The 17,358-nt window shown below is 41.9% G+C and overlaps 1 protein-coding gene across 1 annotated transcript in view; it reads right to left on the bottom strand.

Moving 5' to 3' along the window:
• SNTG2 (syntrophin gamma 2) overlaps positions 1 to 12,754 on the bottom strand; it is a 323,296-nt gene extending 310,542 nt beyond the window's left edge. Inside the window, exon 1 of the mRNA XM_075410732.1 lies at positions 12,600 to 12,754. Within this exon, the coding sequence (XP_075266847.1) occupies positions 12,600 to 12,671 (72 nt within the window). The 5' untranslated portion in view covers positions 12,672 to 12,754. The remainder of the gene's footprint in view (positions 1 to 12,599) is intronic.
• Between the last annotated feature and the right edge of the window lie 4,604 nt (positions 12,755 to 17,358).

Below are 17,358 nucleotides of genomic sequence, written 5' to 3'. Positions count from 1 at the left end.
GCAGCAAATTCCCCTGAATAAAAGGGCCAGCAAGTCACAAACACTTCTCAGCACACCAGGTTAGTATCACCGACAAACGGGACAGCTACAGCGAAGAGGACAAGTCTAAGCAGTAGCACCTATACTAGCAACTAAAGCAGCTAAGTGCCCGGAGGTCAGCTGGCACAGCTCCTATCAGTGAATCTAAGCACTTTTGCCCTCCCTGAAGACATGAACCACAATCATGCTGCGCACAGGAACAGTCCCAAATCACAGTCTGGATATTGTCTGGAGACTGCTAATTAGCCCAGGACAAAATTACACTAAGGAAAATGCTAACGGTTTAGCAGTATGATCAATGCATTTTAGTGCTTGGAGCTATGCCATGGCCACCTTAGTGTAGCTGGTAGCCAGTAATTCCCACCTACAGAAGGGAATGGATACCAAAACCAATCTTCAGCAGGGTATGATCTGAATGGAGTATTAATCTGCTTCTACAGCAATTACTTGATCACTTTCAACAAAACTCCCAGACCTCAAGGTATGGCTGTACCTCTAAATCGCGTTACCCTGTACCACCAGTGGAGAGATCGGAAGACTACTAAGTCTTGGAAAACTGAGACAAGCTGTTATGTTCCAGTTAACTGAAACAGTCATAAAAAGTATCTATAGAGCTCATTAGTGAAAGCACCTTAATTTCACATAAGAACATGAAATTAGTTCCACAAGATATTTGATCTGTAAATATCAAGGAAGTTGATGAGAGACTATTTAGCTTGCAATTTACAATTAGCATATCCAAATTTTTATTCTGTGCAATAATGTTCAAGATGACAATTTTCCAGGATATGTCAGAAAGAAAATACTTTTTAGTATTTCTTGCAGATTACATATAGAGAACCTAGACTACTGCTTGGATTGTTCTTTTAAGTCATATCCAATTAAATGCAAGATAGAGAACTAGCTCTCAGCGAGCAGAAGCCCTCCTGATGAAAACATTAACACCATAAATAAAAGCAGAGATTATAGTCAGACAAGTCAGTCACAGAGAAACACTGTTCTTAGCCCTAAATAATGTTCTTCCATCTTTCACTTTGGAGAAAGTTTTGATTACTTAATTTAAACAGAAAAGATCCTTTCTCCCTAGGACAAGAGTTTTTCAATTTATATTGATAATACTCTCTTGGCTGGCTTCTGTTTGCGAAAGTTTCACAGAAATACTTGCAAAATAATGATGCTCTACAAAGCAATATATTTTTTACCACTTCTAAATTTTATTCAAAAGGAATTTATAGAACTGCGTTATGTTCATCTCACACCTCAGTGCCATAAACCATGGCAACAGGTTGGTGAGTTTGTTTTTATTTATCTTACTTCTAGATATGCTAGGCTAAGTCATAACTTTTGTAAGGCAGCATAGTCTGGAGCTAATTTTCAAAATATAAAAATAATTTTATAGTTCTCCCAGAGCAGACAGCCCTAACACTAATTGCTTAAAAAATACACACAAAGCACTCTTCGCACTTATTTTGTGGCACTTTGCAATGAATCATATATTGGACTAATAGAGGGGAAATTTCATAAATTTTAAAAGATTAAGTCTTCATTTTACGCTATAAATTGATGAAGCAAGACGGTTTTGTGGAACAGAATTAGATTAACCCTGGTCAGATTAAAATGACACTAGAATTATGAGAATTACAGAGTCAACTCAAGCAGGCTTACTACATTTAATTATATTTAGCTATGAAAACCACAGTCAATAGACATTAAGTTGACCTTACTGACATTCATGAAAGTCTACCAAACTACTGAAAGCTGAAAAGAAGAAACAGAGATAGCAGAAACCCAAGTATGGACCTTCTCTACTACATACAAATACAAGTAACCCAGAAAAAACAATCCAGTGATCCCTGAGGTCTAGGTAACACCCTGTCTGTCTGCCTGCTCACTCCCTTCACATCCATTCTCTTTAATAACTACCCTGTAATGTTTCTGTTCTTTAAACAAAAAAAAAATTCCTCTCTTCGTTTTTATTTCTTATCAACTGGTATGATACACTGTGAAATGGAGCATCTACAAAGAGTACATGAGCTAATGAGAAAGCCTGAAAATCTTTTTTTTTTTTAGGGATAAAACAAGGAATGTAAAGAAGGAGCAGAAAGGAGTACAGAAAAAGAGGGGTATATAAGCACAGTAGTACATAAGCACAGTTGGTCACACAATAAACTAAAAAATGAAGAGATGACAAAAAACAAATTGAGTCAGATCATTAACTGTGGTTGGTTTGGGTTTTTTCTTGACTTGGGGACAGTAAAAGATTACCCATTCTTTCCTCTTTCCTGACACATGAAAAAAATATTCTTGAGGGTATTAGTCACAGATGGTTCCAATTGCTACAAAATTGCCCTTGCTAAGAATCACAAATCGAATTTATTTTTCTTACTCTAAAGGTTCAAATACAGGTAGTAAAGTCAGAAAAAGGAAGCATTCTTGCAAGCTACAATTTATATTGTCTGTCATAAACAACAGAAGGCTCTTTGGGGTTGTATGTGCAAATCAGATCTAAACAATTTCAGTTCATTAATTTTCACCAATAGGTTGCTGTGGTAGCATTCTGACAATTCAGACTTCCGACTTGCTTACTGGACCATCTAACCTTTAGGAGTACCCACACACTCTTAAGCTTGATATGCTTAAAGACGACTGCTTTCTTGTTAGAATCAGTGTATTCCCGGAAAAGATCATGTTGCTTTTGGAAGTCCTTTGAGACCAACACATCCTGCTATATCTCCAACCTTGAGTGCTTAAACTGAATAGTGACGGTGCCATGCTTTTGTTAATGTGCCATTTAACAAACTAAAAAAAAAACCAAACCCACACTGCTGTTAAACTTCTGGAAGTCCAATTTTACTGAAGAAATTAATTTTTGTAAATGGAAGGTACGCTGGAAAGATTTAAGCCTCATATTCTAAACTTTATAAGTAAAGAGGGGGGATACATATCAAACTTGATTTGATTGGGAACAAAGATGTATAACTGTAAACAGTGAATACATTGGCTCATATCCAATTTTTGCCATCATTCCCTTGGAGATGACAGTATGTAACAAATTAATAATTCAACCTTAAACTGGCATGAGTAATTTTGGCTACAATAGATTTCAGTAATTTTCTAATGTAGAATGAGTGTGAAGTTTGTCTTAAATACATGAAGGTATCAGAGATTGAACATGTTAACGCCTCAAACATTGTTCTAAAACAGCTGCCTCAGCCCCGGGGCAGTCCTTCAAAGGGCTGTCCTGAGAAGGCAGGAGGGTGCCCACCCACAGTGCAGTGGGGAGGTCTGCCCAGCCACAGCAGACTGCAATAACGTAACACAGGATGGTGAGCGCGGATCAGAGGATGCGCAGTCCTACGTCTCTCATGTGCCTTACCCAAATATGGCCAGATGTCATACAAAAGCTTATTTGAGGAAGGGGCTTGAGACCCCCTAATGGACCCATCACTACATCTCCCACCCGACTGGCGCCTGCGCAGATGATCACGAACTTTCTGGAAGAACTGCCATTTAAGCTGCCAATAGGTGTGACTAAGGGCAGAGACTGGGTGATAAAAGACACACATGCAAAGAGCCTGGTGCGCGCCCACCACTGGAGGATGCCACGCCCACTATCATTATCATCACGGGATCCTAGGGTGATAGACCTCTTCTTTGTTGTCCTTCTTTCTTTTCTTCGCTCTTCTCCCTCTTACAGACATTTTTTATAAGAACTCGCATTGACAATGCTTTCCATGTTTTCCAAGGTATCTCTGTTATAAATAAAATGCTTAAATAGATTGTTTGGTGTAGTTTCACTTTAATTTAGCCCGAAGGGATTCACAGAACCGGAGTTGCTCCCCCCCCCGGTGAGACGCGACAAGAGGGATTGGAGGGTTGTGTGGAGTTAGAGTGGGTTGAAGTGTATCTATTACCTACAGGTTATCTGAAGACTGAGAAAGTCTTCATTCAGTGTTTGATAACCTTGGAGAATATGTCATTTCTATAGACAGTAAGAATAAAAATGTCTTGCTTTTTGAATTGTAAATAAGGTTAACTATAACCCATTCTGTAATTATCACTCACAAGAAGTATCATATAATTAGCCCATGTATAACAACGTTCTTCTCGCAAAATACTGTCTTTTTTTCCCCTCTATTTTTCACATATTATGAGTCCAGATACATACAGGTATGCACCCTTGTTCCTGCAGAAGCAAAGATTCCTCTAATGATCACAAAATCCTGAACAACTGACTTGGAGATTTTAGTACAGTAAAGTTACTCTTCAAAGCACGCTAAAAAGTCCAATTATTTTATGTAATGTCATTTTTCTCTTATTATTTAGAAAAGACTGTTCTGTTTAGCACATCCAGCATATGCACCATATGACGCACCAGATGCCTTAGTAATTAATCCATCTTTTAAATGAAAAGTATAATAAATAGTTGCATAAAAAAATGTGTTGATGCAATTGATAACTACACTGGCAATTCAAAACTAGAAAAGATTTTATAAAAAGCAATAGCTACATCACAAAACAGGACTGTCAGACTGAACTGGCAACATATGCTTCCTTGTGCTTCAACTGTGTTCTGAAAACGAGCATGCAGCACAGATTACTGTATACCCTTATACTGCTGTTCCGTGAGGGCTCGTGAAGGGTGGCAGAAGAACGTCTAAAAGCTACATTTACAAAAATGCTGCATAAAACAGCAGAATATGTTGAAAAAAACAGAGGAAAAGACATCATATAAAATTAGATTGTAATGCCTGCTTGAAGAGAGTAGAATATTTTACTAATATAGAAGAAATTTGCATTTCATTAACACATGAACACCTGAGTAATTCCTTAAGCCTTTCTAAAAACATGACTTAATACTGTTAGACGGGATTTGTATGGAAAGATACACGCCTATGAATTTCCTTGCAGTGTCTACATCTTAGCTGCTGCCAGCGAAACAAATCTGTCTCTCTGCCTGTTGACTGAATGGGCTTTGCTGGAGAGGAAGATGGCAGCCCATGTTTGCTACAGTTCTCAAATGCACATGCGTCCTCATGATACCAAATATGAGATCAATTCTTCTGACACTTTCCTCCAGTAAATGTAGTAGTTTTACATACACTTAGAGGAAAAAGACAGCTTCTATAGAGGAAACAAAATATTCGTTACTATCTCCTGTATCATTTAGCGCTGTTTTGAATGTGTATCCTTATTCTTCTGTATTTTTCATATTACATATTAGCTATTATATAAGGCATATAATATATCCCTATTCTTGGTGATGCTAAATATACTATTACTTAGTTACACAAGCAACAGAAGCAAGTATGCTTATGCTCCTAAGTTAAATGAATGAGTATTCTCCAAAGAAGTCCACATCAGTTATTGGATGGGACAGGATAATTCATGACTTACTCAAGCCAATAAGAAAATTATCAAAAAAAAAAAAAATCTAATTGAGATGTGGAAAAAAACTTTAAAACTGAAAAACGTTCTCCATCTAATCTTTGGAGAAGTTTTATCACGTATTCAGGAAACGTAAAGTACTGAAAAACAATTTACTCAATCCCAATTTAAAAACAACAAACGAACAGTAACAACAAAAAAAACCCCTTAACTAAGCTCTCTATTCTTCAGCTTCTCCACTAAAAATAGGAACAATAATGCTCACCCTCTCCACATTGTACTCTGAAACTCAGTATACTATTTACAGTTGTTGTGGTTTGGCCTCAGCTGGCAACAAAGAACCACACAGTTGCTCTCTCACTCCTCCCCCTGCCTGGTGGGACAGGGAGAAGAATCAGAAGGAAAAGGCAGAACTCGTGGGTTGGGATGAGAACGGTTTAACAGAATGGCAAAGGGAGAAGAAAACAACCAGCACTAATACTGATAAAAAGAATACACAACACGCAGTGTTCTCACCACCCAATGCTCAGCTTGCTCCTGAGTAGCAAATACCCTTCCTCTAGCCGGCTCCTCACTTAAATACTGAGCATGGCATCACATGGTATAGAACATCCCATCTGATTGGCTGGTTCGGGTCAGCCCACCCAGCGGCTTGTGAAAGTTAACCCTGTCCCAGCTGAACCCAGGACAACAGTTTATCCAGTGTACAGACAGATGTTAAGAACTGTTAGTAACACAAACCAGAATATTAGCACTGAGGAAACTCTGCCCACCAGCATGCACAGTGCAGCCAACACACTGGATTTCCACCAGCTGTGTCAAAATTGCCCATCACAAAACACAGGCTGAGCTGCTCTGAACCCCGTTTGAACTTCTTCCATTTGTTGCTAACTTTCCCACAAAACTGGGCATAAAAAGGGAATTCCCATCAAAAGGTACAACAACCAAACTTCCATTTTGTGGCAAGGAAGAATCATTAAGAGCTGACAACAAAGATTTGATGCTGAAAGGCTTTGATTCCATCTCTCTCCGATGAAGACTGCTTCTGTGGTCCTCCACAAATCAATTAACCCTTCTCTGCTACACATCTTCATAAGTAAAGTGCAGAAGTCAGTACTGCTTCAGACCAAGGAAGTGCCGTGAGACTCAGTGGCTCAGACTCTGGGAAGTATGTTCAGAGTGCGGATGATAACCACCTGTAAACAAAACTACTCCGGGTGCAGCTTGCACAGCAGATTGCATTACAGAGGACTCGCCTGTTCAGGGGAAAAGTTTCTCCTCAGTTTTTATGCATCCAGCGATTTAGCAGTCTCATAAATTGTACAAAGGCAAAAATCCCCAAAAAACAGGCATAAACAGTTCTGCAAGCTTGGCACGGTGGAGGGAAGCACTAACAGGCTACTGGTTTTACAATATCATACAGTGTGAGCATGTACTACGCCTCTTTAAAAAACAGTAAAAAACAACTGAGGTTTTGCATTGATTTCCTTGCCCAGAATTTCTCTAAATACTACAAATGCATTTTGTCCCTACTACAATCTTAACTTCACAAGGAGATGATAAATGAGATAATATTGATTAGATTGTGCTAAAGGTTTCCAGCTCTTCAAGGTTATATCCTTTAGAGAGTTTGTAAATCTCATTACACAAATCTGCCTGCTGATGTACATAAATAAAGAGTGGCAGAGGGGTTCCAGTACGACAGCCTACGCTGGAATCACACTGTTCTTCAGACAGGAAGTTCAGACAAGCAGGTACAGAGGAGTTCAAAATGGGAGAATTAGCCTGCCTTTTTCAAAGGAAACAGACCAAAAAAATTTTGATCATAACTGTTATTAAATGACTGTTACTGAGAAAGGGTGTCCGGAGTGAAGAACAATCCTAGGCCTCCATTGGCTTTAACTGTCAGCTTTGTCAGTAACATGAAGGATGAGCAAATCCACTAAATGGTTCCAAGTACTTTACTTTCACATGCAGCTTTTACATTAAATCAATCTTAACTTCAGATGCAAGTCAGCATCAGCCTTTCCCTGCTTTTCATGGGGGGAATACATGAAAGCACGCAAAAAAGCAAGTAGAATAATCTGCTAAATTCCCCTCAAGTGAGGCATTCATTCTTAACTAATGGAGGAAGAGGCACATTTATTAGCCATCTGCTTTTTAAAAACTTTCATTGCTTAGAATTTCTCTCTGAGGCATCAAGGGATGGAGGAGGGGGGAATAAAAAATTAAAAAAGTAATACTGAAAACGACCAGAGATCGTTCTGTCCTGGTGGACAGCAGGCTGTACAGTGTTCCCAGTGCATGCTGCCTGCCACGAAGGCTAACAGCACCACCACCAAGAGACGCGATCCACGTAACCATTTCCCTTTACTTGGCTCTCATTAGACTGCATCCAGTTTTGGGCCCTGCAATACAAGAAACACATTGGCAAACGGGATAAAGTCCAGTTGATGCCCGCCAAAATGGTCAGGGGGCTGAAGCACTTTCCCTGTGAGGAGAAGCTGAGTTAGCCGGGCTTGCTTGAACCTAAAGAAGAAGTAGCTTTGGGGAGGAGCTAACAGCAGCCCCCCACTTCACTGTGAAAACAAGCCAGCAGGGAGCAGGTTGCCCAGAGAGGCTGTGCAGTCTCCATCCTTGGAGGTTTTAAAGATGCAATGGGAAAAGCCCTGAACAATTCAGTCTGAATTCAACACGGTCACTGCTTTCAGGGAAAGGTTAGGCCCACAGACCTCCCAAAGTCCCTTTCAATCCAAATGCGTCTGATTTGTGTTTGCTGCCTCTATTACCGTGATGCCACTGACAAGTAGTATTAGGTGTCAGTGTTGTACAAACACTGGCATGCCCTGTTCCTTCAGCTGAGCTCTGCTACCATTTCTATTCTCGGCAGTCTCTGCACTCCCAAGTGAAAGTGATTCTATTTATATTCATCTCATAGAATGTTTAAAACATCAGGAAAAAAAATGCTTACAATAAAAACACAGTTCTGAGATGTAAAAAGAATACCAACGCTGTTCTTCTGAGATTAGACATTCTTTTTCAGAGCAGCAGGTGGGCACAAGTCTTATTTCCATTAAGATGTTGAAGTCATACGGCTGAATATGTTTTTTATCAGTTTGATAACTGTTTTCATGGACATATGTACAGGTAGAAGCAGGATTCACATTTGGTTTGTGATGGTAAGGAAGCCAAGTGAAGAAACGTGAAACATTTGCATACTCTGATATTTAGTAAGTGCTTAGTAAATTTCTTTAATAAGATCTCGAAACTATTAATTTCACAGACTTTTAGGGGAAAAAGCATCGTCCCAAATTAGTGGGAAGTCAACAAGATTTTCACTGGAAAGTAATTATTAGGCTTCACACAATGGAGTACATGGACACCCCCTCCCTATCATGAAGCTCCACCATCTGTTTTCTTGTGTTTTCCATCCCCAAATCAGCAAATTGTTCACTTCACAAAAAAGTTTCTGAAATCAGCTTTTGCCCAGCAAAGAATTTGACTAGAAAATGAGCATGTGGGAGGAAAAAGCTTCAATTAATAAGTATATCCTATTGATATGTATTGTGGCCTTGACAGATGTTGGAAATAATCTTGAAATCCATGCCACCTTCGTCCTGATACAACTTTTAATAAAAAAACATAGGAAATTTGAAGCTTCTTACAGTCACATACAGTATGACTGAATACAGTCCAAGTCTACCAAAATACTGGCATGGAATATTAATGGTGGTCATGTATTTTAGTAAAATGGCAAGATTAAATGTTGACCCTGAAAAGATAGATAGGGAAAGGGCAGGACACCGATGTTTGTGGTAACATGACACATAGTGTTCACTTTCAGGAAATTTCTGTATTGGTGGGTGCCAAATTCTGAAAAAACAAATCATGCCCCAGGACCTGCTTTCCAAAAAAAATTAAAAAAAAAAAAAAAGGGAGAAGGAGGAGAAGGACCTCCTGTTTTGTTTTTTTGAGAGGAAAGGAACAGAAAATCTGCATGTGCTGCATTTATTGTGTTCACAATTTGGGTAACTCCAGAACAGAGCGCTACCCAAGAAAAGCTCCACAACATCTTTTTCATTTGCGTTTCTGCTGAATGAAAAAGTCTACTGACAGCTTTTTTGTGGCTGTGTATGGAAGTTATTATAAAACTGTGTCTATTACATACAACATGCACAACAGAAGTTTAAGACAATGGTTGCTATTCTGAAAAAAACACAAACTAGTGACAAGGTTTATTTATACATAGCATTGAGCTACACTTCCATTTCTTCATTTAAAATCCTGTCATACCAACTGTATGAGTGACTGTAAGGCTATCATTCCTTTTTATGCTTCTAGTAATACAATGAAAGCCACAGTATCTATTGCATACTAGATCAACGAGATCATAAAATCCACGTAAAATCATGGCACAGGCACTCTGACACAGTGGGTAACAATTCCAAAGGGATTCGACCTCTTGAGTATTTCTGAGGAGCAAAGACGGGAAGAATTCTATGAGAAATCAGAACAAAACGTTCACTAGAGATAGAGGAAACATACGCTGCTTTCTGAAATCAGCTCAATAAGAACATGTGTCTGATCCTGAATGAAACAAGTATCAGAAACTACACTAAGAAGAGACTGGCAAAACATTAGAGACAAGGCTTGACTGAAATTGCAGTTCTATAGAACGGAACATACACAACTGCACTTCAAGAAGTTTATAATTATATTCAGAGAAACATTCTTAAGAGATTGTTAGTGTTAAAAATACAAGCATACAAAACACATGAGTATTGTATTTCCAAGCTATCACGCTGTCTTTAATTTAAAAGTATGCTGAGCTGCTTTCCAAGGAGTAGTATTTAATTGTCATTCTTCTGAGGACAAAAAAATTAAACAAAAAAAATCCCCACACACCTTGTACCTTTAAAACTGCCTAGCTACCACAATCCCAAACAACGAAGTGGGCCCAGCATGCAATATTCAGTAGTTAAATGGTCACTAGTGTCATTATATCTTATTTCTGAGAAAAATGTGCACAGACACAGTCAATACACCGATACTAAAATACACATTTTTCTTTTAGCAAGGTAAACAGGCCCAGATTCCAATACTGTTAAGTAACTCAAGAAAATGCAATTCAAGCACTTATCCCACTATCAATTATAAAACAAGTCCTTATTTTTCAAGACATTTTGGGCATACTTCTGTGCAGAGGTTGAGTACACGGCATCTCTGGGAAGTCAGGCAGTTAGGAACTCACCTAAAGAAGTATCTGTCATAAGATGTCCCTGTTGAACTTGAAGTCTATATGGCGTGCTTTTTTTTAAGACTATACATACATGCATTCTTTCAATCATACCTGTCCATTTAAAATACTCTGGAAAGTGAGGCTATGTTGTTCTGTGTTTACTGGAAACAGACAGCTTGCCAAAGCTTGAGATTCATGCCACTATTTCCAACCTAGGGTTCAGGTAAACTATATAGCCACAAGCCTTTAGTTCCTACTACTCTTGTCCAAAAGGTCAGTTCACCATTCACTCAGCCTCTGCTTCAGCCCCAGGCAAAAGTCCCACGAGTATCAGCAGGGACAGCATGTCCTATTGGCCTTAAACGTATACATTTAACACAACTACAAGAATACCAGTCATAAATTTCACCTAATGATAGTGATTATCCCTCACCTTTAACGCTGAAATATTCTGAACTGCCATACAACCTACTCAGCTGTTAACATTTTAGGTAATTGCCGCACAGATTATTTTTGCAGTTCAGGAACAGGTCTTACAAATTAAGAGCTGTGGAACAGCTTTAAAACACAGAGGATTCTACAGCAGGTTTAATTCGATTGCTTCCTTTTGAATTACAGGAATTGTAAAAACCCAAAGGTTAAACGTTCGCATCTCTTCACACACAGCCGAAAGAGTGATGCAAATATACAGTGCACACAGTGCAAAAGCCGGCTAGGACAAGACAACAGTTTGTTTCCACAGATTTCCGTGCAGGCTTATGATGTCAGGTACCCTCTACCCTTTGCTCCTATACTTGCATCTTCCAAATATCTACTCTCAGTCTTACGATTACAGAGGCTCAAAGCAGTTCTGAATTCACTGTGAGGGGGAACGTGTCTTTAAGTCATCCTTCATGCAGCTGAAAGGAGATGCCTTCTAAACAACGCTGGATAAAATATGAGTAAGATGACACAGGTTTCTTTTAAAAATTGCAAGGCTGTGGTCACAGAAATAGCTCGAAGGACAGGAGAAGGAAAAAAATTATAGGGTTGTTTAGCAATGGTAAATGATTTTATAATAAATGCAATGACTAACTCTTTGGACGCTGACTGAAAAACACTGCGATTACACTTCAGCAAAACAACTTTGCATGCCAAAAAGAGCAGCACGTTAAGCCCCAGCATCTGTAGCGATTTCGGAATGCACGCCGGGCATCCCTACTACATTTTGTATCAACCAGGGACGGCCGAGAGCCGCCGTCAGAGGGCATCACTCAGAAATGATTTTCCAGATACGCTGCCGTGAAGTGGCAAGTTATATTCCAACAACTCCCTCACGGGCTTCTCTTAAAAGTGCGTGAGGTCCTAAGGACGTCGAAGTAGCTTTTAATTTTTTTTTTTTTGGTCAGCACTGGCTCGCAGCTGGCTTACAAACCGAGACATTCACCGCTGTCCCCGGGAAATTCGACCCTCGCTCTGCAACCTGTCACGGCGGGTGGAAAATCGCGATCACGGCAGCCAAAAACCCCCGCAACCGCGGAGAGGGGGTACACAAATCCCACCCGACCGCGCTCGGGCCGCCGGTGCCCGCCCGGCTCCTCACCCCCGCGGCCGGTGTCGGGCTGAGGGGGGGCGAAGCGCGGGAAGGCGGGCGCCTCGCCTGAGGGAGCCGCGCTGAACCTCGGCACCTGCCGCCTCGTCCCTCCGAGAGCCCCTCGGCGTCGTGCGGGGCTGGAAAGGCGGACGGCCGTGGCGGGCTGAGGGGGGAGGGGGGTCCCGCCGCTGCTCCCCCTCCCAGCCCGCCACGGCGGCCCAGCCTTCGCCGCTTCCCGCTCCACTCAGCAGGCACCTCCCTCCCGCCCTCCGGGCAGCGCCGCTGGCGGGACCCTCCCTACCCCCCGCCCCGCCGCGGGAGCCGGTACCGGGACGGGCTGAGGGGAAAGCGGGTACTTGCCCAGGTAGGAACGAGGAGGCTGCCGGGGCGTTCGAGCGGTGCTGGAGGAGGCTGTTTCCCCGCCACGCTCATCTCCTCCCATGCAAGCTGCCGTAGTCCTCTCAGACGGACGGCTCGGCGGGACGCGGCGCCTCAGGCACCGACTCCCAAACGCCCGCCCCTACCGGCAGCGTCCCGGCTCCGCGGGGCGGGCGGGTTCGCACCGCACCGCTCCGCTCTCTGCCCCGCTGTCCGCGGCCCGGGCGGGGGGCTGGGACGTGTCGGGGCTCGCCGGCGGCTCCGAGCCGGGAGGGGAGAGGACGGCGGCAGAGCGGCGCTGGCTATTTAACTTCGCTCTTCTTCAGGGGGAAGGCGCCGCCGCTCTCGCTCCCCTCCCCTCTGCGGCCGCATCCCGACAGCCGGGCTCTGGGCGCTGCTACGAGCGCAACCGCCCTCCTCCCCGTTACGGTGCGGCTCGGCCCGCCCGCGCCGCCCCGCGGGGCTCCCCAGGCGAGGGCGGGTTTGAGCTCCGGCCTACCGCACCCTTTCCCCGGGGGAAGGCCGTCGGGCAGGTGGAGCGAAGCCTGTGGGAGGCCGGTGCGGGGGGTGCTGCCGCGCCAAGGGGCTGGGCCCCGCGCTCCGGGACACCAGGCCTGGCGCCGGGGTCGTCGGGCACCGCCACACGCGGCCTCTGCCACAGCAAAGCGTGCGGCCCTCGCTCGTCGGTCTCTGCATCGAAACCGGGAGCGGTTTGACATCCCTCGCGTATGCTTGGCACCCGTGAGGTTGGGTAACACAGGGCAATCCGTCTGCCGGCGGGAAAAGGCCCCACCCCTGAACGTTGCCATCAGATTCTGCCCTTCGGTTGATCCTTGGCCTTCATCCAAGTCTCTAACCACAGGCCGTGGCCCCGGGCCGTCAGATTTGGGGGAATTTCTGGTAGGACTGGTGGCAATGGTGAGGCTGGCCCTAAGGGGAAGAGGGCTGTCCTTGACATGCTACTCTCTTAGACATATTTTTCTTCCCTGAGGGGGGAGAGACGGGAAAGCTTTTATCTTTTCTCATCAGTTTATTTAAGAAGATCGGTGTTTCACACACATACCTGCTATTTTCTTACCTAAGTGTAATTTGAAAAGACACCTCTATTCCCCTTTGAAGCCTCTGCCTTGTCATGCAAGGATGAGAAGCTACCACACACAAATACATAACAAGAAAAAAAGGGTGAGTAGACCTGGCCAGACCTTTTCTAAAGTTAAAGATTTTCTCTACTTAATTTTACTTTTTTTTTTTTTTGCAAAAGCTTTTGTAAAAGCAGCACAAGAGTTAAGCATGAAAGAAACGAGCATCATCTACTTGGAGGTAACTGCATGCAAAACACTGCCTGCCTCTGCTGTGTTTTACCCTAGTATGAACTCCTCTCTCCCCAGGTGTCCCAGTCCAAACATACCTGACTTCTCTGTAAAACCACATATTATGACAAGCAAATGCTGCTTGCTATCTCTGTCTACTACACGTACCAGAGCCCTCAGAAGATGAGAAGAGGTGGACAAGAGGCAGTTTGCTCAACGGGGTTATGGGATTTCAGTTGCTCTCTAAGGGTGCTGGGGACCCTCTGGCTGTGCCTGAGTTGTTCTCTTTGCTGTGCCCGGAGGCTTGGAGTTTGCCACACAGCAAGGAGTCAGCGCCATTCGCCTAAAGAGGCAGAGCTCGCACTCAAGCCAATCTGCCCCAATCCATCCTGTGCCTAAAAAAGCCATTAATCTCACTCTGTGCCTGTAGAAAACTGTGTGACAACATGTTGGCAGCTTCAAACGTTAGAGGAGATAAGTCTGGGCCGCATCTTAACACGACCATGCAAACTTACGTGCACTCAGAGTGTGCTGGCATTGTGAGAGGTGCGAGTCTTTCTGCTTAAGGTTTAAGACAATCAAGGAAAGCAAAGCCACACGGATGAGCTGCAGCCTGTTTGGAGATGTATTCCGCCAGGTTCCAAGGGCTGAGAGTTGCCAGGAATCAGCAAATAGCAGCAGCCGTCCTGATGGATATTTGCTAGTATGGATAACAGTTTTGCTGTGATTACAAAGTTTTTATCACATTCAGCTTTACTTTTCATGGTTCTTCTTCATGCTTTTCTTTCATAAATATGGTGCATAAGTGGGGATTAAAAAGTGGAGGTGTAAGTTAGTGTAAATACAAAATAAATTACATAGCAGTATGATAATACATGGGGAATATATATGGGAAATGACTTACAGAGATAAGTAGAATAGAAAGCCCTTTTCAGAATGTTTCCATTTATCTACAAGCTGTACGTTTTAAACTTAAAAATCTTTGTCAATTGGATATAATAAGCCTTGCACGCAATATATAACTTCCTGAGAAGCTGATCTTAGCATTGACAATTACATAAATAATTTATGGAATTCACTGAAAACTGGATAACATCAGACAGCTAAGGAACTACCAATGCTTAATTCTTTTTGGATTTAATGGGTACACTTCACAAAATTATATCCTCCTATGATATTGATGTACTGAAAGTAAGTGGGTAGATATGATTTGGAGGAATATTAGCAAAAAATAAATTCATTATTTTGTACGTGATTTGAGCTAAGTGAGTCTGTGATAGCCTCATCTAACAAATTTCTTTATGTCAAGGAACAATCCGGTTTAATAGCTTAAGAAACCTATGAGTTTTTAGGAATTGAAACCTCGTTCAGTTTGTTACTAGTGAAAGGCTTACATGCATTTTTCCTTTTCTTCTGTTTGTAATTTTTTTGGTTTCACTGCATCCCTGATCTGGCAAAAGGTTTTGCTTTGCTATTCCTGAAACACAATAAATGAAAGCTAGCTGTTAAGTAGCTATTTTAGCAATGACAGGTTTTATTTTTCTGGATTACGTTACATTCTATAATTTGGAGAAAGGGAATTATTTGAAAATTTCTAGGCCTTGAGATATCATAAAAATTTACAAAATATGAAGACAGTAGTCATACAAAGAGACACTAAGTCAAGAGAATGCCAAATGTTTTTCAATAATGTGCCATGATTTTAAGTCAAACTCAAGATTTTAGAGTGTTAAGTTAGATAATGGCCAAGAAGTTTCATTAAGATCTGACTTGGCTGACAACAGGAAAATTTCAAATTGTGTGAAAGACTTGAATAAAATCAGCATTCATAAAAACATACATGAACTGCTGAAATTGGAAGATACCGTATTACAGACCTATCTTTATTTCCTTCTGTTTTTGTACGTATACTTGCATTCGTACATACAAACACACACCCAGAGATGATATTTGGCTTAGAAAATGGAAACAGAAGACTATTACCACTAGAACAATAAATAATTTATTTTACTAAGCCAAATAGATGTCAAGGTTAAAGGCTTTTTAAAGACAAGTGAATAAAAGAGTATAATGAGATATTCCAGGAAATGTAGGTATGTCTTATGCAGACATTACGAACATTTCTCTGTCTATACAAAAACATTCACACAGCTACTGAAGTCAAGTTGTCTTAATAGAAACTCCAAAATTTGCAGACGTTCCCGTTTTAGTTTTTATACCTTGATATTTGCTGTATTCATCGGGAAAAAGGCCCTTTTGTAGAACTTAATTGCTTTGTGCACTTCGTTATGCTTAATATTTTACTACAAAAGTTAATGCTCCTTCATTTAATTTTGTGTTGTGGGAAGAGATCAAAGCTATGGCGAAGTAAAGCTTGCTTTTCTAAGGAATACAAGTTAGATGTTTCTGACTTGGAAATCACGTGTAAGGTAAGGTAAAAATGCCACATGTCCCAAGGGAACTGCTGCCTGTCTTGATGAGGATGCTGCCCTTTAGCCACCAGTGTCCCCTAATTTAGAGGAAGGAGTAAGGAAGACTCTAGTACATGGACAATCAGCATTAGACCCCTATCTCAATCTAGTCTCCACTTGCTACTCTTTTTGTGTATAAAGTTCACAAGTAAGGGGCAAATTACAGGGAGTAACACCTTGTCAGCCCATCAGAGGACAGTGACGTGCCAGAGGCTGCTTAAAATATGCGATGATAAATCACTAAAATTTCACAGGTATGTTATTTTGCTTCAGAAGACAAACACTTCCTTGCTTTCACAAATCTGTAATATGCATCAAATACCCTGTAACTCACTGTCCCAGAAATTTCCTCAGTTCATTGCGTAGGGTAAGAAACTGTAACTGTACACACGGCAGTTGCAAAATGGAAAGAGGCAGTAAAATTATCTGTAACATCAAATGAAAGCAAGAGGCTGCTGTACTTCAAACAAACAAGCAAAAACTTCCTTTGAACAACTGTTCGCTGAATAAGGGTGATCGGAATAAGCATGTCATGCTTTTATAGCAGACGGCTTGAGCAGCTGGTCGGAGAGATGCTGAGGAAGTTTGCTGAACCGTGCCTCCCCGCTCCTGACCCCCTTATTGAGGCACAGGTACCCCTTACCAGGACACTCCACTGCCACAGTCAAGGACTGACTATGGCAAACCTCTGGTATTTTGGCTGTCGCTGTTGCAGGAATGAGTATTGACTGCATCAATCAGATGTTCAACATCTCAGGCTATTCAGGAGAGCTATTTGTCTTTGCTGCCCTGAGCAGGTTACTGTGAAAGACTGTCAAAAATGGGTATCTGAACAACTGGACATCTGAAAGATGAAATCCCAGCGGGTGTTTATAGAGGGATGTTGCACTGACCAGTATGTATTCTTACTTCAAAATCAGACAATTTTGATAACACTGAAAACATCAATGTGGACTTCCA

Source organism: Opisthocomus hoazin, chromosome 2 (assembly GCF_030867145.1).
Source record: "Opisthocomus hoazin isolate bOpiHoa1 chromosome 2, bOpiHoa1.hap1, whole genome shotgun sequence".
NCBI lineage: Eukaryota > Metazoa > Chordata > Aves > Opisthocomiformes > Opisthocomidae > Opisthocomus > Opisthocomus hoazin.
The sequence above is the reverse complement of the archived record's forward strand: the minus strand, read 5'-3'. Positions and strand labels throughout refer to the sequence as shown.